This window comes from Symphalangus syndactylus, chromosome 3, assembly GCF_028878055.3.
Source record: "Symphalangus syndactylus isolate Jambi chromosome 3, NHGRI_mSymSyn1-v2.1_pri, whole genome shotgun sequence".
NCBI lineage: Eukaryota > Metazoa > Chordata > Mammalia > Primates > Hylobatidae > Symphalangus > Symphalangus syndactylus.
The window spans coordinates 24,044,843-24,067,302 of NC_072425.2; the positions used below are offsets into that span (position 1 = coordinate 24,044,843).

Here is a 22,460-nt window from a genome sequence, read left to right on the forward strand (position 1 = left end):
TGGGAGCAACTCATTTGTTCTAGACTTCATACATTGATCAGTGAGTCAATCTGAAGCCCTGATTAGAGAAGTGACCTATCCGAGGTTACCGAGTGAGGGAGAAACAAAGCTTAGACTGAGTTCATAGAATCAAATAATTTGGCCGTCAGAGGCAACTTAGAGGTCATTGTGGTTTGCACAGAGCTGATCACTCCTTGTCTCGACACCCTCCCACAATTATCTATCAATCTGTCTGTCCCCCTAGCCCCACCCCCTAGCTCTGGACCAGGAGCTGCTGCTTCTTTTTTTTTTTTTTTTTTTTTTTTTTGAGACAGGGTCTTGTTCTGTCACCCAGGCTGCTGGAGTGCATGGTGCGATCTCAGCTCACTGCAATCTCTGCCTCCAGGCTCAAGTGATCCTCCCACCTCAGGGTCCCAAGTAGCTAGGACCACAGGTGCATGCCACCATGCCCAGCTAATTTTTTGTATTTTTGGTAGAGATGGGATTTCACCAAGCTGCCCAGGCTGGTCTCGAACTCCGGAGCTCAGGCAGTTCACCCACCTCAGCCTCCCAAAGTGCTGGGATTTCAGGCGTGAGCCACCGTGCCTGGCTGGACCGGGAGCTTCCTGAGGTCAAAGGCTGCATCTTATTCATCTTCATGCCACACTTGTCATTCCTAGCATGGTGCCTGCCTACAGCATGGTTCCCTACACATGTGCACTATGTTGAAAGGGTGAACAAACCACCACTTTAACAGATGGGGAGACTAAAATTTAGACAAGGGAAGGGATCCTTGGTTCCACAGCAAGCTGGCAAGGCAGGGAAACAGGATTTCCAGTGTCTGGTGAAGGCTCCATTTTTTCTACACCCCCTGGGTTCACAGAGAAGGCAGGCAGACTTCTCTCATTTCCCCACAAAAGCCACAGGTAAAGGTGTTTATAGCTTGGCAGCTAACCAAGGCCACAGGTATGCCAACAGGTCACAGTCTGACCCTGGCAATCATTTTTTAAAACTGGTGTTAATAACTGTGCTTCTACTATAATCTGAAAACTGTCTACACCTCCATGCTGAGGACATGATAAACCAACCCCGAAATTCAGGCCATAAAACATGGGCTCTTCTAACTGGTCACCTGCATAATAATTACTTCCAAAAATCATGTAATAATAATTATTCATATTTGTGAAAAGCCTCTTCTGTGTAGAGCACTTTTTTTTTTAAGATGGAGTTTCGCTCTTGTCACCCAGGCTGTAGTGCAATGGCACAATCTTGGCTCACTGCAACCTATGCCTCCTGGGCTCAAGAGATTCTCCTGCCTCAGCCTCCCAAGTAGCTGGGATTACAGGTGGCCGCCACTATGCATGGCTAATTTTTGTATTTTTAGTAAAGATGGGGTTTCATCATGTTGGCCAGGCTGGTCTTGAACTCCAGACCTCAGGTGATCCGCCCACCTCAGCCTCTCAAAGTGCTGGGATTACAGGAATGAGCCACTGTGCTGGGCTGTAGAGCACTTTCATATAGGCTAACTTGTTTGGTATTCAAATAAGTATTTCTGAAAGAAAATGATGTTCTCTCAAAATAATGACTGCATATTTTAAATAAGTCAGTTTGTCATATGTGAAGTATATTTCCATAAATCTGATTTTAAAAGTAACAGTGAAGATCACAAGTTACTTTTATTTTCTTCCTCGTGCTTTTTGACATTTTCCAAATTGTCCTTAATTGAAAGAAAACATAGAATAGCATAGCAGAAGGAAGAGGATGGATTACTGGGAGGCAGGGGACCTTCTCTCAGGGCTCTCTGGCCCTTTGGTGGTCTCCCCGGACAGACAGGTGCTGAGACACTGCTGAGCAGAGGGGACAAGCCCTGACTCTCCATTGTGAGTGACACTGAGTATGTCACTACACCTTTCCAAACCTCCATTTCATCCCCTGCAAAATGGACCCGATGCCTGCCACACCTGGCTCACCAAGCTGTGACAAGCCTTAAAAGAGAAGGGTGGGCCAGGCGCAGTGGTGCGCACCTGTAATCCCAACACTTTGGAAGGCCAAGGCGAGTGGATCATGAAGTCAGGAGTTCAAGACCAGCCTGACCAACATGGTGAAACCCCGTCTATACTAAAAATACAAAAATTAGCCAGGCATGATAGTGTGCACCTGGAATCCCGGCTACCCAGGAGGCTGAGGAAAGAGAATTGCTTGAACCTGGGAGGCAGAGTTTGCAGTGAGCCGAGATCGTGCCACTGCACCCTGGCCTGGGTGACAGAACAAGACTTCATCTCAAATAAACAAACAAACAAACAAACAAACAAATAAGAAGGCTGATCAGTCCCATGCATGAGGGGACACTGTGCACTGTAACCACCCTGCACACCTAACAAGCAATGCTATCATCAAAACCTCCTCTGCTGCAATCTCCTCATAGCTTCCTGCCCCTCCCATCTTTAAAATCACCAAATATCTCAAACATGGAAAAGTTTTAGACTTGAGAAGGAGAAGGATCAGAGAGAACAACTATAGATCAACCACCTAGCTCTGCTACATCTTGACACTCGGTCATACTTGCCTCAGATTTTAATTTTTTTTCTAAGAAATAAAACATACAGATAGAATTAAACCCCCTGTGGGCCGGGTGTGGTGACTCACGCCTGTAATCCCAGCACTTTGGGAGGCTGAAGCGGGCGGATCACGAGGTCAGGAGATCGAGACCATCTTGGCTAACACAGTGAAACCCCGTCTCTACTAAAAATACAAAAAATTAGCCGGGTGTGGGGGTAGGTGCCTGTAGTCCCAGCTACTTGGGAGGCTGAGACAGGAGAATGGCATGAACCCGGGAGGCGGAGCTTGCAGTGAGCAGAGATCGCACCACTGCACTCCAGCCTGGGCAACAGAGAGAGACTCTGTCTCAAAAAAAATAATAATAATAATTAAACCCCGTGTGTGCTTCCTTCTGATCTCATTCCTGTCCCTCCCTTCCCAAAGTCTACCCTATTCTAAATCTAGGGTCTTTGATTTCCCATGCATGTTTCAATAGTTTTACTACCTGGCTGTAGCCCCAAAATATCTACATAGCTTATTTTGTATTTCTTTGGGTTTTCTGTTGTTGTTTGTTTGTTTTTGAGAAAGTCTCTGTCTGTCATCCAGGCTGGAGTGCACAATCATGGCTTACCGCAGCCTCAAACTCCTGGGCTCAATCAATCTTCCCACCTCAGCCTCCCAAGTAGCTGGGACTACAGGTGCATGCCATCATGCCCAGCTAATTTTTGTATTTTTAGTAGAGATGGGGTTTCATGTTGCCCAGGCTGGTCTTGAACTCCTGAGCTCAAGCGATCTTCCCACCATAGCCTCCCAAAGCGCTGGCCCAGCTGAATGCGTTAAGAAATATTTTTTATCATTTGTGTCACACTGTACTTATGCTACATCTTGATGTTAGTTTTTTTCCTAGGGTGTAACTATGTTGAGGCTACAGACTTAGTTTATTTTTACTCCCAGTATATTATTCCATTGTATGACTAGATCACAGTTAATCTATCTGGTCTGCTGTTTGTTTGTTTGTTTGTTGAGACGGAGTCTTGCTCAGTCACCCAGGCTGGAGTGCAGTGGCACTGTCTCGCCCACTGCAACCTCCACCTCCCAGGTTCAAACAATTCTCCTGTCTCAGCCTCCCAAGTAGCTGGGACTACAGGCACACACCACCACGCCCGGCTAATTTTTTGTAATTTTAGTAGAGACGGGGTTTCGCCATATTGGTCAGGCTGGTCTCAAACTCCTGACCTCAAGTGATCCACCTGCCTTGGCCTCCCAAAGTGCTGGGATTACAGGCATCTAATCCTATCTGGACTGCTGTTCATGGATAATTCATTAATTTCTAAATTTTCACAATTATGTGCTGAATGACTGGAGTGGAGTCATTGAATTGTAGCTATGAGTATCTTCCACTTTCTTACATGTTGCCAAACTGTTCTCCAAAATCGTTTTACCAGTTCATATCTCCATAGGCATTTGAGGGTTCCAACTGTGCAACATCCTCACCCCCCACTCCCCATACTGACAAACTTGACTCTGTGCCCATCTGGTGGATGTGTAATTGTGCATCACAGTTCTCTTCATTTGCATCTCTCACGTGGCCAACAAGGTTGAACATCTTTTCACATTTTAGGCTATTTTAGCCATTTAAGTTTCCTCTTTTGTGAGTTGCCTGTTGATATCCTTAACCCATATTTTAAAAATTGGATTGTTAGTCAACCCATTAAACTCCCTCCACCTGGCACACCCACCGCCCTATTTCCACAACCTAACTGATTGCTACTTTTTCCGGGAAACTTGTTCTCTTTCCTCAATTCAAATTTAGAGTTGCCTCTAAATAATCACTGGTGACACTGTACCTTTCTTGTGGCATTTATAATTTCCTGTTCTGTAGTGTTTTAACTTCTTATTTTGCATATCAAACTTTTTAGTTTACAAAAGCACCTGCTCCTTCATTGTCTTATTTGAACATTTATGCAATAGCCCCACGAGACAGGTAGTATTATTATCCTCTTTTCAACAGATAAAGAAACATGGTGCAGGAGGGTCTAGCTAACCCAAGACCCCGCCCTGGCTCAGAGGCAGAGCTGGACTTGAAGCCAGGACAATTCAATTCCATGTGCAGCTCACAGCACAATCCCCTCTTATTTATCTATGCATCAACACCGCCTCCTCCAAGAGATTGCCAGTTCCTTGTCTCCCATCTACCTGTGTGTCTCCCATCCACCTGTGTGTCTCACATCCCCCCGCTCTAGTCCCACACAGTGGGGCAATCAAGATTGTGAATACAGAATTTCTTAACAAAGTATTAATACAATGATCACTTACTGCACACCTACTGGGCACCAGGGGCTTTGCATACATTAATTCTAACCTTCCCAAGAACTCTATTTAGGTGAGGACACGGAGGCTTAAGACTTAAAGTCTGGGGAGCAAGAATTGTTCAAAAAAAAAAAAAAAGAGAAATCTGTGACACACTCAGGCTCCCATGGCCAGTAATGGGTGGAGCTGGCCTGTAGCCTCGGAGGTGAGCACTTCCCTCTATCATCTCTGTCCCTCAGCATCCTGAAGGCAGACCCAGGCAGCTTAGAAGCTAGTGGGAGTGTTCTGCTCCCATCATCAGCCCTACCCGTGTTGGACACACGTTATCTTGGCAGAACATGGTTAAGTAGCACAATCCCAGGGCCACTTTGGGACTTGAAAATGTGCTTTCCAGGACTGGGAGATTTTGTGCCATGGGGCTGCTCCCAGGCTTTCCTTCCAGGTTCAGGTAGGTACTCAGCAGTGCTAGGTTCTGCTGAGGCGCCAGGATCCAGAATGGGGCAGTGAGGCAGGTGAGAGCAGGAGGATCAAGGGGCGGAAGGAAGTGAGGAAGGAGGTGAGAGAACTCCTGGATCTCTGCTGAGAAGGTGAGGTGGGGGGCTGCACAGATCATGCTCCAAGGCCAGGAGGCAGAGGGCCCAGAGTGAGCAACTGACAGTGAACAGGGAAGGCTCTGGGGGAAGGTGCTGTCCACTGGCCACACCCATGAAAGCACATAGCCCTGTCTGGTGGGGGTGTCTGCAGAGTGGGATGGTAGCCACGGAGGTGGGCGCTGCGGACTGAGGGCAAGGATGGGGGTGGGGTTTTTGGTAAGTGTTCTTCCCCCCTTCCCCCAAGAGTGAGTCTGGGTGGGGCCATGTCTGCCTTTTCCCCCCAGAGCAGGGACCCTATGATTGGAGCTCTGCCCACTGCCTCCATCTGCCATTCCTATGACTCTGTGCATGTTGTCTTTCATTGTCTGCCCTTTATTTACATGACGTGTTATGCGTGTGGTATATATTTGCGATTGTACCATGTATTTCTGTGCACTGTGTCTCTACGCAATTTGTTGTTTGGGGCTATTTCGGCCATGTAGGTTTCCTCTTTTGTGAATTGCCTTTTGATATCCTTAACCTGTATTTTAAAAATTGCATTGTTAGCCCACTGAATTCCCTCCACCTGGCACACCCACCAACCTATTTCCACAACCTATCTGAATGTCACCTTTTCAGGAAAACTTGTGTCTCTTGCCCGTCAGTGTTGTTACTGTGTTGTGGCTTTATGTGTTACGTCCGTCTGCCTTACATGCATGTTCTGTTGTGTGTCTCTGTTGTGTACAGTGTGTTCCTCCTTGTGTATGCCTACGGCTGTTGTGTACAGTACTTCTCTTTGTGGTGTGTTTGTGTCCTGTACATGCTGTAGTGTGTTCTGACCTGTGTGCGTTGTGCACTGTGTGTTGTGTATCTACATTATACTTGTGCTGTGTCTCTGTGCCGAACGCCTGTGCTGTTAGTGCAAGGTGTTGTGTGGCCCGTTTGGGCGTCCTCGGTCTGTGTCTGCGTGTGTCTGCGCCAAGGGTCCGCGCCGCCCTGCTGTGTGTCTGTGCCAGGGTCCGCCGCTGCCTGCGCGCAGAGCTGTGTTTCCTCAACAAGTGTGCGAGCGGCCGTGTGCGCCATGCACGCTGCCTGGCGTCTCCGTGTGCGCCGCGGTGTGGCCGCTCCTCGGCGGGGGGCCCGGGTCCGGGCTAGTGGCCGCGGAGGATGCGCGCCCGCGGGGCGGGCGGGGGCGGGCGGGGCTGGCGGCGCTGCGGAGCCCGGCGGCCGCAGGCTCCAATGGCGAGGCCGGCGCGGCCTCCGCTAATTACATAAGCGGGACGTCAATAATTCGCGGGAAAACGCGAAAAAGATGGCGCCCCGCGCCCGGGGGGCCCCTTCCTGAGCGCCCCGGCCCCTCCCTCCGCCGCCTCCCCCTCCTCCCCGCGGCGCCCCCGCCCCGCCCCGCCCCCGCCGAGACCCCGACCCCGGCCCCACGGGCGGACACTCGGCCGGGCAGCCGCGGGCCGAGCGCAGCCGCCTCCGCCACCGATGCGCCTGGTGGCCAGACTCCAAGTGGGACCGGCGGACACGCAGCCTCGCGGTGAGTTCTGCGCTGTTGGGCGGACTCCCCGCCACGCTCTCCCCTCTCGGCCTTCATCCCTCTCTTTTCGAAATCTCCCTGAAGTTTGGCGGCCCGAACGCCTCCGGGGGGTGAGACTCCTGCGGAGCGGGGCGCTCGGGAGTGGGGACGGGGGGGTGCAGGGTACCTACGGGGCAGAGGGGCCCACCCGGGTTCCCGAGCCCCGGGGGGCGTGGGTGACAGGTCGTTCTTTCTCGCCCCCGATCTTTAATTTTCCTGTCGGGGTGGGGGAAGGACAGACGGGCGTTTGGCATTTCGCTCACGTCCTAAGTCAGGCTGTGGCAGGGTTGGGATGGGGGAGGCTTGGCGTCCGAGCGACTGAGGAGAGGAGCGCTGAACCCGAAGTGGGTGCTTCTGCAAGCTTTTTACCCCCTCCTGAACACCCTTTTTAAAAAGCCAACGGCCGCCCTGGGAGAGGCCCCGGCGCATGAATCATCCTCGCTTCCTGCCCCCGCCCGGCCCCGCGCTCCCGGTGCCGCGGATTTGAACTGGACGCAGACGGGAACCCGCAAACAGGCATTTCTTTGCAAATGGGTTTGAATCAGCCAATCACAGCCCGCGGGGGCCCGCTCCGGGAGGACGAAGGCGGGGGCTGGGGGGGCGCCACCCGGGGGCCCCCGCCTGGCCAGGGTGGAGGCGGGTGCGGCGACCCGGCCGGCTCCCAGAGGCGCAGCGGGGGAGGAAGTGTCAGTTTGTGAACCTGCAGCGGCCCCGGCCTGGCCCCTGGCCGGGCGGGCGGGCGGGGACCTCGCAGCGCCGGGCGAGCCAGGTGGCAGGGAGAGGACAGGGGTTCAGACCTCATCCCCTGCCCGGGAGCCTGTGCGCTCTGCGCTGGAGAAAAAGGAGATGGGAGTGGGGTTGGAGAGGGTCGATGGAGGCCACGCCACCATCTGGGGAGCCGAGACCCCTGCAGTGCCCGGCTCTCCCCAGGGCCCCGCACATACTTAGCTTCACACACTCCCTGGCACAATGCCGTAGACATCATCCTGCCCAGTCTCACAGGAGTACACACACGCACCACACAGAAACAGGCACTGGACTCTCTCCCTGTGAACAGATAATCATAACACCAGGTGCCCAGCGCTATGGCCACAAGGAGGAGACCCGAGTAGGCGCGCGGGGGAAAGAGCGAGGCTGTGTGTGGCTGTAGTGGAGAGTGTGTGGAGGGACATGGAGCCAGGTGAGCCCAGCAGGGAAGGAGGGGGCGTTAGGAACGGCATTGAGCACCAGTGAGGGCAGTGGGGAGCCCCAGAAGGTTTTTGGAAGGAAATTGGTGGCCCTGCGGAAGAGTCTGGTGGAGAGGCAGGAATGCAGGGGCGGCCTGTTTAGCACTGGGTGCTGGTAGTACCGTTCCCCACCCTAGGTGCCTACTGGAGGTGAGCACAAGGCCCAGGAAACTGTTATTGGGTGAATGAATGAATGAATGAATGGCCCAAGCAAAAGATGAGGCCTGAACTCAAACCAGGGCAGGAGGATGGAAGCTAGAGCTGGAAAGCCAGAAATCATGGCTCTTAAAATGGGCCAGCTGTGGCAACTCGTTGCTTGGAGGAGTTTGAGATGCATGAAGGCAGTGCCACTGGCAGGGAGAGAGAAATCGATGGGTGAACTGCACGTTGAATAGGATGGTGAGAGACAGGCGTGGAGAGGCTGGCATGGGGATGGATGACTTCACTGCTTGGAGCAAATGTGTTATCTGGGTGAAAGCATAAGTGGGTTTAAATGTCCCAGAATTGGTTTCCATTAAATCATCTCATAATTGAGAACAGAAGGGGGGATTACAAAAGACAGATGACCCAGTCTACACTAGCTACAAGCCACCCAGTTTTCCTTTCTAGGTGAGTTTTCTCTGGACAGATCTCAGGGTAGGGATGGTTGCAGGGGTTGGGGGTAAAAATAAAACCCAGCTGCTTGCCTGGAGAAGATCCTCCATCCAGAGCACGTGGAGTGTGTTTGCTTAAGGAATAAAACCCCAGCCTCCTGAGACAGGGAGTGATTCAGGCCCATTGGGTAGGGGACTTTGTTCTGTGTGGGTTGAGAGATCCATTCTCTTTAAAAGGTAGTGTGGTATGGGCCATGGCTCTGCCTTTGGCCCATCAGCCTCTTCTCCTTGCCACAGCTGTTTCCCTATCTGTAAGATGTGAATAATAATAATGTCTCCCTCATAGGATGGTCACGAGGAATCAGTGAGATAATAACCAAGTCTGGCTTATAGCACAGGGTACAGAAATGGTGGTTCCCTTCCTTCCCCGATGGGCTTTCTGAAGCAGGGAAGCAAGAAGCAAAAACCCTGTTCTTTCTCTCCCAGTGTCAGGGGAAGCTGATGGAGAATCGAGCTCTGGATCCAGGGACTCGGGACTCCTATGGTGCCACCAGCCACCTCCCCAACAAGGGGGCCCTGGCAAAGGTCAAGAACAACTTCAAAGACTTGATGTCCAAACTGACGGAGGGCCAGTATGTGCTGTGCCGGTGGACAGATGGCCTGTACTACCTCGGGAAGATCAAGAGGGTAAACCCATCCTTTCTGGCCCCTGTTCTCAGACTCAGAATCTCTCTGCTCATGTTCCAGCCTGGCTGTCAGACCAGGGGGCAGGGGGATTGCTGGAGAATTCCCTTCTTGTCCCTCATGCCCAAAGCTCATGGTGGGAGGGGCCAGAGCCTGGTCTTGCAGGCACCATCCTTAGGGTCAACATCATCCAACCAGTTCTTTAGAAAAGTGCTCTGAGAGCCTACAAAACAGAAAAGTCAAGATTTGAGAGGATCACAGAGGAGCATCTGACTTGTGCTTCTGTCCTCGACATTCTGACCAAGTTGCCATCCGTTGGTCCCTGGCTGTATGACTCCAGTGACTAGGAGTACACCCTGTCCAGGAACTGCCATTCTCCTTCCCCTTCTAGCTCTGCTTTCTGGAGCATACGGAGACAAAAATGGGGGAGGAAGACTATGTTCCAGGTTGGCTTTTCCCCAGCCCTTTCTCACTTGCTCCTTCCTATCCATGTCCCAGGTCAGCAGCTCTAAGCAAAGCTGCCTCGTGACTTTCGAAGATAATTCCAAATACTGGGTCCTATGGAAGGACATACAGCATGGTGAGTTTTCCTAACATTTCGGGTAGCCCCCAACCTCCCCAGGTCTTCTCTCCTCTGCTGCCTTCATTTCTTCCTTCTCTCCTTCCATCTCTTACTCCTGGCATCTGCCCTTGTCCATGAACCCCAAGCCCACCTGTGATGATGATCAAATCTGGTTGTATATTGACTTGGGAAGGTACTTAGGACATCAGTCATCCCCGTGAGAATTCATACCCCAGGAGGGAGGATGGGCAGGTGGGGAAGGTAGCTTAGGGAGGTGCTGGGAGGGCCAGGACTGGGCCTCAGGCCTGTGTTTGCTTCCTGGCTGCACTACAGCTCCAGCCGCTCGAAGCTCTGGGTCAGTCTGGGCTAGAAAAGGGGGCATGCCCAGGTAATCAGAATTGTCAGCTCTAGATGCAAGCACAGTGTCCCTGATTTAACACATGAATAAAACTAGTGGAAGCAGCCCTCTCCATGGGGCAAGGAGTTGGGACGAATGGGAGAAAAACCAATAAAGCAGAGATGAGCCAGGCAGGGTGAAGATGGACATGGCTGGATGGAGCTAGACTAGATTTCAGGGCTGAAAGGAATCTGGGGTGGGTACCATCCCTGCCTTCAGAAAGCTGACATCTCTCCCTTACAAAGATGGCAAGTCAGGGCCATCTTTGCCACCATTCTCCCTTCCCATACACACAACAGACATCAGTAGCCATTGACAACACATGTACTTTCAACTTGGAGCCCCAAGCAGCTACTACCTGTCAATCAGAGTTGGCATGAGAGGAGAAACCTGTTTGCCATTTATACTCTAACAGGAGAAGAGACATGGCCCCTAGCAGGGTAAGAAGCAGGTTTTAGGGTCAGGTGGACCTTGGACCAAGTTCCAGCTTTGCCACTTACTAGCTGCATTTGCAGGAGCAAGTAATATGACCTCTCTGAGTTTTAGTTTCTTCACGTGAGAGGTGATAGTGAAAGTACTGGCTTCATAGGGTGGTTGGGAGGCTTAGGTGAGCTAATCCATGTAAAATGCTTAGCTCAGTACTATTGGTTTTAGGGAAGCTGTTACTCAAGAATTTTGTTACCAGCCAGGCACAGTGGCTCATGCCTGTAATCCCAGCACCTTGGGAGGCCAAGGTGGGTGAATCCCCTGAGGTCAGGAGTTTGAGACCAGCCTGACCAACACAGGAAAACCCTGTCTCTACTAAAAATACAGCTACCTGGGAGGCTGAGGCAGGAGAATTGCTTGAACCCGGGAGGCGGAGGTTGCAGTGAGCTGAGATCGCACCACTGCACTCCAACCTGGGCAACAGAGCGAGACTCTGTCTCAGAAAAAAAAGAATTTGTTACAGTAAGAGATGATTCCAAGAAGCCTGCCAAGAAGAGGCCGCAGAACCCAGCCAGTTAGTAAAGCTTTCAGATTGCCCCCTTCTCCAAGAAATTGTTGTGGCCAGTGCAGACCGATTCCTCTCCAACCCCTGAAATGTATTATATAAATATCCAAAGCAATGAGGATCTCCTTTCCTGGTTTACCCCCTTATTGAAAGCATAAGGAGCCAGACGGAGAAGACCATGCACCTTAGCTGACCTCCTGTGGAGGCCCACCACATACCAGGCTCCTTGGAGGTACCCACAGTGATCACCTGAAGAATGGCTTGTCTCCTAGCCAGAACTGCCCCTTCCGGGCAGAATGGTGACCCTCTGGCATCTCCTGAGATGAGAGCATAAGGCTGAGCACCACTGTAGTTATTGATCCATTGCTTCATTAAGCCAGTGAGGACTTACTGAGATGCACTGTGGGCACCACCTTCCTGGGAGCATGTTCAAGAATAAGAGGCAACGTTCCTGCCTGGCCATATATTCAACAAACATGTCTTGGAACACACCTGTTACATGCCACACTCTATGAGGTCTTGGAGATACAGAGATGAAGAGGTACCATTTCTTTTTTTTTTTTTTTTTTTTGAGACAGAGTCTCGCTCTGTCACCCAGGCTGGAGTGTGGTGGTGCAATCTCGGCTTACTGTAACCTCCGCCTCCCAGGTTCAAGCAATTCTTCCGCCTCAGTCTCCCGAGTAGCTGCAACTACAGCCACGTGCCAGCACGCCTGGCTAATTTTTGTATTTTTAGTAGAGATGGGGTGTCACCGTATTGGGCAGGCTGGTCTCGAACTCGTGGCCTTGTGATCCGCCCGCCTTGGCCTCCCAAAGTGCTGGGATTACAGGCGTGAGCCACTGCGCCCGGCCGAAGAGATACCATTTCTACCCTTACAAAATTTTCAGCATGCCGGGGAAATAAGACAAACACATATCAAAATGTATACATACAAACCTTTTACACATAAAAACATATTTATTCTTCAACCAAAATAAAATGCAAAGAAAAAAAGAGATGGAGGGGGGACCTGTAGATTAAAAGCAATTTTAAAAACATCAGTCAGTCACCATGTATGGACTTTACTTGGGGACTTTGATTCAAAAGAACAGACTTAAAATTGTTAAGGCATTTGTACTTAAGAAACAATTGGAAATGAGAACATTAACTGAATTTGTTAATGATATTAAGCAATTATGTTAACTTTTAGGTGCAGTAGAGGTGTTTTAATTATGTTTTTTAAAAAGAGAGTCTTGATCTTTCACAAATACATACTGAAATATTTATGGAAAAACTATTGGGTATCTGGGACTCAATTTAAAATAATTACAGGAAGGAGAAGTAGGTGGGAATATAGTAGAAACGAGATTGGCCATGAGTTCATAAGTGATGAGAAGATGGAGTTTCATTATAACTTCTAGGCCGGGCGCAGTGGCTCACGTGTGTAACCCCAGAACTTTGAGAGGCCAAGGCAGGTGGATCACTTGAGGTCAGGAGTTTGAGACCATCCTGGCCAACATGGCAAAACCCTGTCTCTACCAAAAATGTAAAAAGTAGCTGGGCGTGGTGGCATGCACCTGCAATCTCAGCTACTCAGGAGGCTGAGGCAGGAGAACTGCTTGAACCAGGGAGGTGGAGGTTGCAGTGAGACAAGATCATGCCACTGCACTCCAGCCTGGGTAACAGAGCGAGACTCCATCTCAATAAAACAAACAAATTATATTATCCCGTAATAAAGTTTTAAAAAAATAACCATTTAACAAAACAAGTTAAATAAGGCAGGAGAGGCAGCATGATGTGGTCAAAAGAACAAAGGGTTTGATGTCAAACAGCCATGGGTTTAATCCCTCCCTCTCCTACTTACCAGCTAAGCAAGGGACTTAACCTGTCAGAGCCTCAATTTCCCCATCTTTAGAATGGTAATGATGACAGGCATCTCAGAGTGGTTGGGGAGATTCAGTGAGGTGGCCTGTGGGGCCCAGCACTAGGCCTAGCAGACAGTAGAGGCTGGGCATCTGGAGTGTGATTATAAAACTTCCATTCCTGTGAGCTGGACCTGACCCTCGAGGGCCTCTCTTTCAGCTGGCGTTCCAGGAGAGGAGCCCAAGTGCAACATCTGCCTAGGGAAGACATCAGGGCCGCTGAATGAGATCCTCATCTGCGGGAAGTGTGGCCTGGGTGAGTGGAGTGAGCAGGGCCCTGAGAAGGCCCCAACCTGTAGGTCCCCATGCACTGGCCCCTGACGGGTACTGCTGCAGCCTGTTGGAGCCTCAGCTGGCTTCCTGTTTCTCTTGGCACTGCAGGGTGAAAGGGGGCCAGTTGCTGTAAGCGAGGGCTTGGGAAGAGATCCTGGGGAAAGCTGGGAGGGTATGATGGTGCATGTAATTTGGGGCCCAGCTAGATGGAGAGGATGGGTGGGAAAGATGGGGCTCAGGCACTGAAGTCAGACCTTCCTGTGCCCCCCCGCCCCACAGCTGGCCAATGCTGTCATTTAGTTCCCAGCCTGGACACTAACTTGGCCACCTTGGTGGGCATCAGCAGCCAGGCTCCCGGCAGCTGGCAGGCAGAGCTCCTAGGACTTCCCTCAGCCCTCCCAGCCCTGCCTCCTTTGGGCCAACTGGCCTTGGGCCACGGTGTCCTTGTGGGCGCTCACCGCCCCCTCCTCTGCCGTAGGTTACCACCAGCAGTGCCACATCCCCATAGCGGGCAGTGCTGACCAGCCCCTGCTTACACCTTGGTTCTGCCGACGCTGCATCTTCGCACTGGCTGTGCGGGTGAGCCTTCCATCCTCCCCAGTCCCTGCCTCTCCTGCCTCCTCCAGTGGGGCAGACCAGAGACTCCCATCACAGAGCCTGAGCTCCAAGTAGAAGGGCCACACCTGGGCTTTGGAGACAGCTAGCACCTCTGCCACTGCCCTTGGCCAGGATTTGTAGACTCCCTGAACCTCAGTTTCCTCAACTAAAGTAAAGTGGAGATGGGTTTGGTGTCGGGAATAACAGGATCAATAAATGATGCTTTACTATTAAAAGAGAAAATCCATGTAAATACATGTTGGTACTTGTTGCCTTTGTTGCGCTTATTACTCTTAATTCTGTTATCAACGGAGTTCCTTCTGGGATAGAGGGGATGGGTTTGGAATTAATGAGAAAAAGCTCCTTGCTTTTCTGACTATATTGGAATATCTGCGGGTCCCCCAAGCCCTGGCAGCACTTCCCTCAATAGACAGCCGTGTGCTGACTCGCGTGGTCCACCCGGACCTGGTGGTTGACTGGGGCCCTCGTCTCCCCCCAGAAAGGCGGCGCGCTGAAGAAGGGCGCCATCGCCAGGACGCTGCAGGCCGTGAAGATGGTGCTGTCCTACCAGCCCGAGGAGCTCGAGTGGGACTCGCCCCACCGCACCAACCAGCAGCAATGCTACTGCTACTGCGGCGGGCCCGGAGAGTAAGGCAGGGGGTCGGGGTCCCCCGGGCGGCAGGGCAGGTCTCCAAGAATCGCCAGCGGGGACCGCCCATAGGGCGCGAGCCTGGAGTGTCAGCCAAGGCGCGGACCTTGAGGGCGGGCCCAGCGTGTTGTGTTGTGGGGGCGGGGCCTCGAGGGGCGGGCCTGGAGTGTCAGCCGCGGGGGTGGGGCCTCGGGGCGGGACTGAGGGGGGGGTGTCAGCCGCTGCGGGGGCGGGGCCTCGAGGGGTGGGCCCGGAAGATTGGACCTGAGGGCGGGACCTCGGGAAGTGAACTCTGCAGGTTAGACCTGAGGGCGGGGCCTCGGGGGGCGGGCCCGGAAGGTTAGACCTTGGGGCGAAGCGTCGAGAGGCGGGCCTGGCGGGTTACGACCGCCCAAGCAGGGCCTCAGGGAGGTGGGGCAGGTTGAGAAGCACCCTGTGGAGGGGCGGGGTGGGGAGGAAGGAATAGTAAGGCCTCGGGGACAGGACCTGAGGAGGCGAGGCCTCAAGGGGCGGTCCCCGAAGGGAAGGCCTCGGGATGGGGCCCGAGGGGGCGGGACCTCAAGGGGAGAACCGAAGGCCGGCTCCGCGTGGCATCTAGCACTGTGGAGCAGGGCTAGAGGGCAGAGGTGTTTCCTTGGAGCTCTGTAGGAAACGAGGAAGTATTGAAGAGTGGTTAAGAGCCTGGGCCGGACACAGTGCGAATCCTCCCAGGACGTCCACGTCCTGGCTCTGCTTCTTACCAGCTGTGCAACCGCTTAGCCTCAGCCCTCTGAATAGTTTCCCCATCATGTGATTATGAGCAGAGCGTGAATTACATAATTCACATAGAGGTTCACATAGTGCCTGGCACTTGGTAAACACTTAAAAAAATGTGAGCTGTTACTGGTGGTAGTGGTGGTACTAATGCATGAAAGTCAAGATAACCTTTTCACCGTCAGAGTCAGTGGAACTGGCTGCTGGTGAGATATTAAGATCCTTTTCCCGCCTGGTGCGGTGGCACACGCCTGTAGTCCCAGCTTCTTAGGAGGCTGAGGTGGGAGGATCACTTGAGCCTGAGAGATGGAGGCTGCAGTGAGCCATGATCATGCCACTGTACTCCAGCCTGGGCGACAAAGCAGGACGACACTGTCTCCAAAAATAGAAAAGATTCTTTTCCCTGGAGATGTGCAATCAGGCAGGGGTAGAGGGCCGGGGGTCGGGGCATGCTATGTTGGGGCCACTGTGGAGGGAATTCTTCTCCTGGCTCTGCGGCAAGAGTCTTTGATTCTTCCTTGCCGACCTGGGCCTCTATGTAGCTATGGCAGTTGAGCTTGCTCCCTTGGGCTGAATGCACGTGGCATTGTGGAAGGAACCACAGATGTAAGAGGTAGGGTCTCTGCCCTCAGAAAGTTCAGCCGTCAGGACCCCATGAAGTCCTGAATCTCAGCCCCAAGCTCCAGCTGGGTAACTACTTTATCTCTCAAATGGGCTTAACCTTAACTTCAGGCCCATGAGCTTCCCCAAGTATTGTCAGATGGAGAAATGCTTATGGAAACCTTTCCTGCATTAATGCAGTGGTTCTCAACACCTATGGGCAGAGTTGCACAGGATGCTTGTTAAAAATGCATCCCAGAGGCTTCCCCAAAGATTGAATAGGACTGCAGTGGACCAAGGAATCTGCATTTTAACCTGGAGCTCACCTGACAAGGTGTCAATGAAGCATTGAGCATTTTGCTCTTCATATTCCATGAATAGTTGTTGGATGACCATGATAGGGCAGATACAGTTGCAGGTGAGAAAAGCCAGAGGTAGTCTTGCCCTCGTGCAGCTTACAGAAACCATTATTCTCCCATGAAGTCTCCAAGGCAAACATTGCCCTGTCAGCAGTGTTTGGGAAGCAGCAAGTCCAGAAATGGTGGCTTCATTGTGTCATGGCAAGGAGAGCACAGCCTCTGAAGTTAGGGAAACCAGAATTCGAATCACCATCCTCCACTTGCCTGTGAGCTAGAGCAAGCCATTTCACCTGTGACTCATCTGTAATATGGGGACAGTGTCCCATCTTTTACCAGGTGGTGAGGTGAAATGAGAGTATATGTCCGACTCCCAGGTCCTCCCTTGGCACAGCCTAAGTGCTCAGTAACTGAATTCTCTTCCTTTTCTGCCAGTGGAGGGCAAATTTAAGTTGGGAAAGGTTGCCGAAGCTCATACCTGACTGGGGGTGTGGTCCTGGCTGACCTTGGCTCCTCTGTCTCTCCAGATGGTACCTGCGGATGCTGCAATGTTACCGGTGCAGACAGTGGTTCCACGAGGCCTGCACCCAGTGCCTCAATGAGCCCATGATGTTTGGAGACCGGTAGGTGCTAATTTGGTCCAACTGGGCCTTGGGCGTGGTGGGGAGAGGGCAGGGATGGCAGCAACAACTCCTGCAGGTTGACTGCCAGGCTCCAGACAAGAGGGGGTCTGTGACAATGTATGCCTATCTGTTTACTGGAGGCAGCTCAAGGTAGGGGATCCCCTAGCTATGCAGGGCCAGGAGGCAATAAAGAAGTATGCTGGGCCACATCCCTAGTTGCCATTGATTTGTGGAGTACCTTAGATAAATGCCTGCCTTCCCTACGACCCAGTCTCTTAAGTGTCTGGGGAAGAAGGGGTGACACAGTCTTTTCGCCAGCCCTGCCCAGGGTTGTTGCGGGAGTCACTGGGGAAATGGACGGCTTAATGTGGCTTCTAACCGATGGAGCTAAGCTAATGGAGTCATTGTAGATGTCAAACCTGATGTTATGCATCTTTTGGTTGGTGTCTCATGTTATTTGTGATTGCATGTGTGTCTGTCTCAGAGGGGAAGAGGGTGACCATGGCAGCCCAGCCTAGCTCAGCTCACTCTCTGTGAAGTCGGCCACACTTCAGGGCAAGATTTGGGAAGGGGATTGAGGGCAGGGGTTAGAAGGAATATGGAGTATCTCTTAGTCCTTGTCCTGCTCTGTCCTTGACCCCCAGTGGCCAGCAGCCCTAGGAGTGAGAAGATTATGGGAAGGTAGGTGGGGAGTGAGGAGATCAAGGGGCTCGACTGGGGCGGGGGTGTCAGAGCCCCTCCCACCATAGGCCCCCCTCTCTACCCACCCACAGGTTTTACCTGTTCTTCTGCTCCGTATGTAACCAGGGCCCAGAGTACATCGAGAGGCTGCCTCTGCGATGGTGAGAGGGTGGGGCTTAGTCCAAACCCACTGTTACTCCTCCCAGTTTCTCCCCTCCCTCCTCCCTCCTGGAACAATTCCATTTCCAGCTACTGGGTCCCAGCCCTGCCTCTGTCTGTCAGCCTGGACTCAGAAAGCTGTGACCCTGGCTGAGCAGGCTGCCACCTAACCTGGTCCTACCTCCTTGCCCCCTTGCCCAGGGTGGATGTGGTTCACCTGGCCCTCTATAATCTGGGGGTACAGAGCAAGAAGAAGTACTTTGACTTTGAGGAGATTCTGGCCTTTGTCAACCACCACTGGGAGCTCCTGCAGCTTGGCAAGGTATGCGGGGTTGTGGGATGTCAGTGGCAGGAGGCAGAGAGGTTTGCCCAGGGCCACGCAGTGCAGGACTAGGATGGAGGTCTCTGAACTCTCACGCTTGAGTTGCTGCATCCCTGAGTCCAGGCCTCTGAGCCTGTGTCCTTTAAGGGCCTTCCTAATACCAGATTTTGGCAGTGGGCAGGTTAGGGCCTCCCCAGCTCAGTGGAGGGGAGCTGAGGCCCTAGATTAAGTCTGGCTGGAACACAGCTCTCTGCTGAGTGTTTGATCCACTCCAGATTGCCTGGCTAGGATGCAACATGGAGTGGGTCTGCCCACTGCTGATCCTATGCTGAATAGTGGGTCACCAGGGGCCTGGAAGCCTCAGATCCACGGCGTGAAATTACAAACGGAGACTTTCAGAATGTCAGAGTTGGAGAGTGACTTGCCTGTGGTCAGCAGAGCTTTGAGGCTGAGCCAGAGCTGGAGCCAGGGCCTCCCTAATCACTCCCATGGGGGTGCTGTGTCTTCTTTTCCCTAATGACATCCTTAGAATTCTCTCCACCACATACATAGTGAGGCCTCTTCTCTACGGACTGCCCCAAATCTTTCTTTGATGAAAGGAATTTAAAAAGAATAACCTTTATGCTTTGCAAAATATTTTATGTAATAACATATTCATTCACAGTGTTTGATAATTTTTTTAAAAAAATAGATATTATAAAACCTTAAAAGATATGTAGAGTTGGTTTTCAGTAACTTTTTCTGATTTTTTTTTAATTGTACATATTCCTGGTGGAAAATCTTTGAAGTACCAAAAAGTATAAGGAAGTATACTTTTTAAAAAATCCATATCACACCACCCAGAAATCACTAGAACTAAGGCATAGTTACATTTCCTTTCCGACTGTCTTCTATGAATATCTTTTTCTGTTTCATAGTTTAAATGATACAGTATATACAATTTTAAATAATCTTTTTTTTTAGTATGCATTATACTTTTCCATATTACTAGAATCTTCATAAACTTTTATTTTTTTTTAGATGGAGTCTCGCTCTGTCGCCCAGGCCGGAGTGCAGTGGCGCGGTCTCAGCTCACTGCAACCTCCTCCTCCTGGGTTCAAGCGATTCTCCTGCCTCAGCCTACGGAGTAGCTGGGATTATAGGTGCCTGCCACCACGCCCCGCTAATTTAATGGCTGCATTGGTTTCTACCATAGTTTACTTGTTTCCTTCCTGTTGGGCAGTTTCTTTCCCATTCGTCCACCATTAGAAACAATGCCACCGCTTTTTTTTTTGTATGTAAAGTTTTGTTCCTATTTCATGTTATATCTGCAGATACATAGATTCCATGATAGATTCCATGGGAGTAGCATTACTGCCTCAAGGGTATGGACTTTTTAAAGCTTTCAATACAGTTAGGTCAGGAAGTATTCTCTCCACTTACAGATGGGAAGGAACTTGGAGAGGTGAAAAGGCTTATCTGAGATCCTGGAGTGAGTCAGTGGTCCTCACCTGAAGGACTCAGAAGCATCAGGAGATGGAAGGGAGGGAGTAGGGGCTTGGGCCTCCCCACGCGCCATGTGCCTGGGTCTGATGTCCTGCTGGCCTGTTCTCCCACAGCTCACCAGCACCCCAGTGACAGATCGAGGACCGCATCTCCTCAACGCTCTGAACAGTTACAAAAGCCGGTGCGTGCAGGGAGGGAAGGGAGTGTGGTGGGGCCCTCTACAGGTGAGATTTCTTCTTACCTCATAGCCTTTGCTCAGGCTATGCTCCCTGCCTCTGTGATGCTCCCCTTCTCTCTGAATCATTTCCATTCTCCAAGATCCAGGGGGTACCCCACCTCCTTTGCACAGCCACTCCAACCAGCCCAGCAGCCTGCCACATTTTGGTACTGGGCTCAGCTCTGTAGGGGGGCTGCACCCCTGCTCTCTGAGGGCCCCTCCTGCTCTAGACATCTAGGCCTTGGGGGCCAGGCACTGAGGGATGGGTGCATCATCTCGGGTGGGCTACATCCTCGAGTGGAAGACATCCCTCAGCCCCTGTCTTCCCATCCAGGGTTCTCGGCACACACAGCTGGCCATGTCCCTCACCACACCACAGAGGCATGCCCAGGCTCCTGAACCTGGCACTCAAGGCCTTTTAAGACCAGGCTGTGCCCGCGTCCTCTGCCGCTGTCCCTTTGCTTTCTGTATTCTGGGTGCCAGCCATCCCGAGCCCTTGGTTTCCTACCTGGCACTTTTACTTATGCTCTGCCCTTTGTCTAGGATGTGCCTCAGTCTTTTTTACTCATTTGTTCCATCAACAAGTATTCATTGAGTTGCCGTTGTATGTCGGGCCTGTCTGGGTGCTGAGGTCATGGTGGGGAATAAAACAAGGTCCTCATCCCTGAAACTCTTCCAGACACCTCTAGGTAGAATTACCCACTCTGTCTTCCACATTCTCATGGTTTAGGGCCCAGACAAAGCCCTGCTCTTCAGTACAAGAGGCCCCCTGCCCTCCCAATGGACAGTCCTCCACTGGGAGGGCAGGGGCCCTCTTGTACTAAAGAGGGTAGGGCTGTGTCTGAGTCACTTCTGCAGCCTCAGGGGAGCCCAGCCACTGTTGCTTTCAGTCTCCTGGGGAAACTAGAGAACAGAATGAAGTAGATTCCAGTATCTTGACCATAGGAGTTCCACTGTGAGCTGGAGGAGGGCTTCCTGCAGGAGGTGGCCTTGGGGCTGGTTGAGGCAAACAAAAGGGAGAAGAGCAGCAAGAACCACACTCGTGCAGGAGGAAGCACAGGGAGGAGGCACCAGCCGTGTTCTCAGCTGCTACCTGGAACCCCGCATCCCATGGGCTTTGAGGAAATCAGCATCTGCAGAGGCCATCCGGATTTTAGCTCTGGGTCCAAGGAGGCAGAGAGGCTTGTGTCATGCTTGACCCCACTCCCCAGGAGGATGGACTGACAGACTCCAGAGCTTCCTCCTCCTGCTGCCCACCCCCCAGGTTCCTCTGCGGCAAGGAGATCAAGAAGAAGAAGTGTATCTTCCGCCTGCGCATCCGTGTCCCACCCAACCCGCCAGGGAAGCTGCTGCCTGACAAGGGACTGCTGCCAAATGAGAACAGCGCCTCCTCTGAGCTGCGTAAGAGAGGAAAGAGCAAGCCTGGGTCAGTGCTCGGGGACCCAGGGGCCAGGGCTGCCGCCAAACTCGGTTTCTCTGCTTCCAAGCAAGCAAGGAGGACCTGCACCCAGCCAGTCCCAGCTGTAGGACCCTGAGAGGGCTAGGTAGTGGCTGAGCGGGATCCCAGATCCCAGATCCCCAACTCCTTTCACCACCACAGCCCCCTCATTGCCTCGCAGGGAGGAAAAGCCAGATCTGAGGACCCAGCCTTGCTGGATTAGGACTTGGGCAAGGAGGTGAAGGGGAAGGCAGGGTGTGTGAGGGGTCCCTCGCTCTCCTGGCTCAGCTGAGCCCCCTCATCCTGGCACTGGGGGGCAGGGCATCTGGATGCATGTGCCTGGGGAGGCACCTTTTCTTTTTCTGCCCACTATACCCTCTCCACACCCTCCCACCCCTGCTGCCCCCGAGGACTCTCCCTCCTCCCCAGACCTCCCTGTGAAGGTGCAGCTGTGTTCAGAGCCTATCTCCCCAACTGCTGTGACCCCCGCCCCTGCGGCGCCTCCCTCTGGGCCACCCTAGGGCCCTCAGGCTCTGACGGGGCCACCTTCTCCCTCTTCTGTCTCCACAGTTTGTTGCCTCACGAATTCCAGCAGCAGAAAAGGCGAGTTTATAGAAGAAAAAGATCAAAGTTTTTGCTGGAAGATGCTATTCCCAGTGTTAGTTCCTTATTTTCTTACTCTCCATTTTCATACACAGGGTCAGCACATATTAGGGCTTCCTGTGCCGAAAACTAAGTCCCCCCAGGCCCAGAGGACTCTCTCATGTCCCTTAAAGAAGCCAGTCCCTATTACAGCAAGGCCAGGCACTCTAAGACCCCTGCTTTATCTCCCCCCAAGTTCTCCCAGGAATCCAAAGTTGGGGGGCAAAGGCAGGTAATATTCTTATCCCTACTGTCCAGGTAGGGACACTGAGGAAAGGGTGGGGCAGTGACTTTCCTGAGGCCACACATCAAAGTAGCAGAGCCCAGCCT

General features: G+C 52.2%; 1 protein-coding gene across 11 annotated transcripts in view; it reads left to right on the forward strand.

The window, feature by feature from the left end:
• Positions 1–22,460, forward strand: part of PHF19 (PHD finger protein 19) — a 38,433-nt gene that overhangs the window by 10,043 nt on the left and 5,930 nt on the right. For 4 of the 11 annotated variants that reach the window (XM_055271280.2, XM_055271282.2, XM_063636056.1 and 1 more), the window contains 11 exons: positions 9,287–9,487; positions 9,983–10,064; positions 13,496–13,591; positions 14,087–14,187; positions 14,705–14,853; positions 17,091–17,186; positions 17,960–18,028; positions 18,228–18,348; positions 19,947–20,014; positions 21,315–21,476; positions 22,059–22,146. In XM_055271280.2, coding sequence (XP_055127255.1) covers positions 9,287–9,487; positions 9,983–10,064; positions 13,496–13,591; positions 14,087–14,187; positions 14,705–14,853; positions 17,091–17,186; positions 17,960–18,028; positions 18,228–18,348; positions 19,947–20,014; positions 21,315–21,476; positions 22,059–22,146 — 1,233 coding nt within the window. Of the gene's footprint in view, positions 1–5,250; positions 5,276–5,520; positions 5,637–6,601; positions 7,053–7,783; positions 8,817–9,286; positions 9,488–9,982; positions 10,065–13,495; positions 13,592–14,086; positions 14,461–14,704; positions 14,854–17,090; positions 17,187–17,959; positions 18,029–18,227; positions 18,349–19,946; positions 20,015–21,314; positions 21,477–22,058; positions 22,147–22,460 lie in introns of those variants that run through there. The other 7 variants (XM_063636057.1, XM_055271281.2, XM_055271283.2 and 4 more) reach the window with 7 other exon arrangements.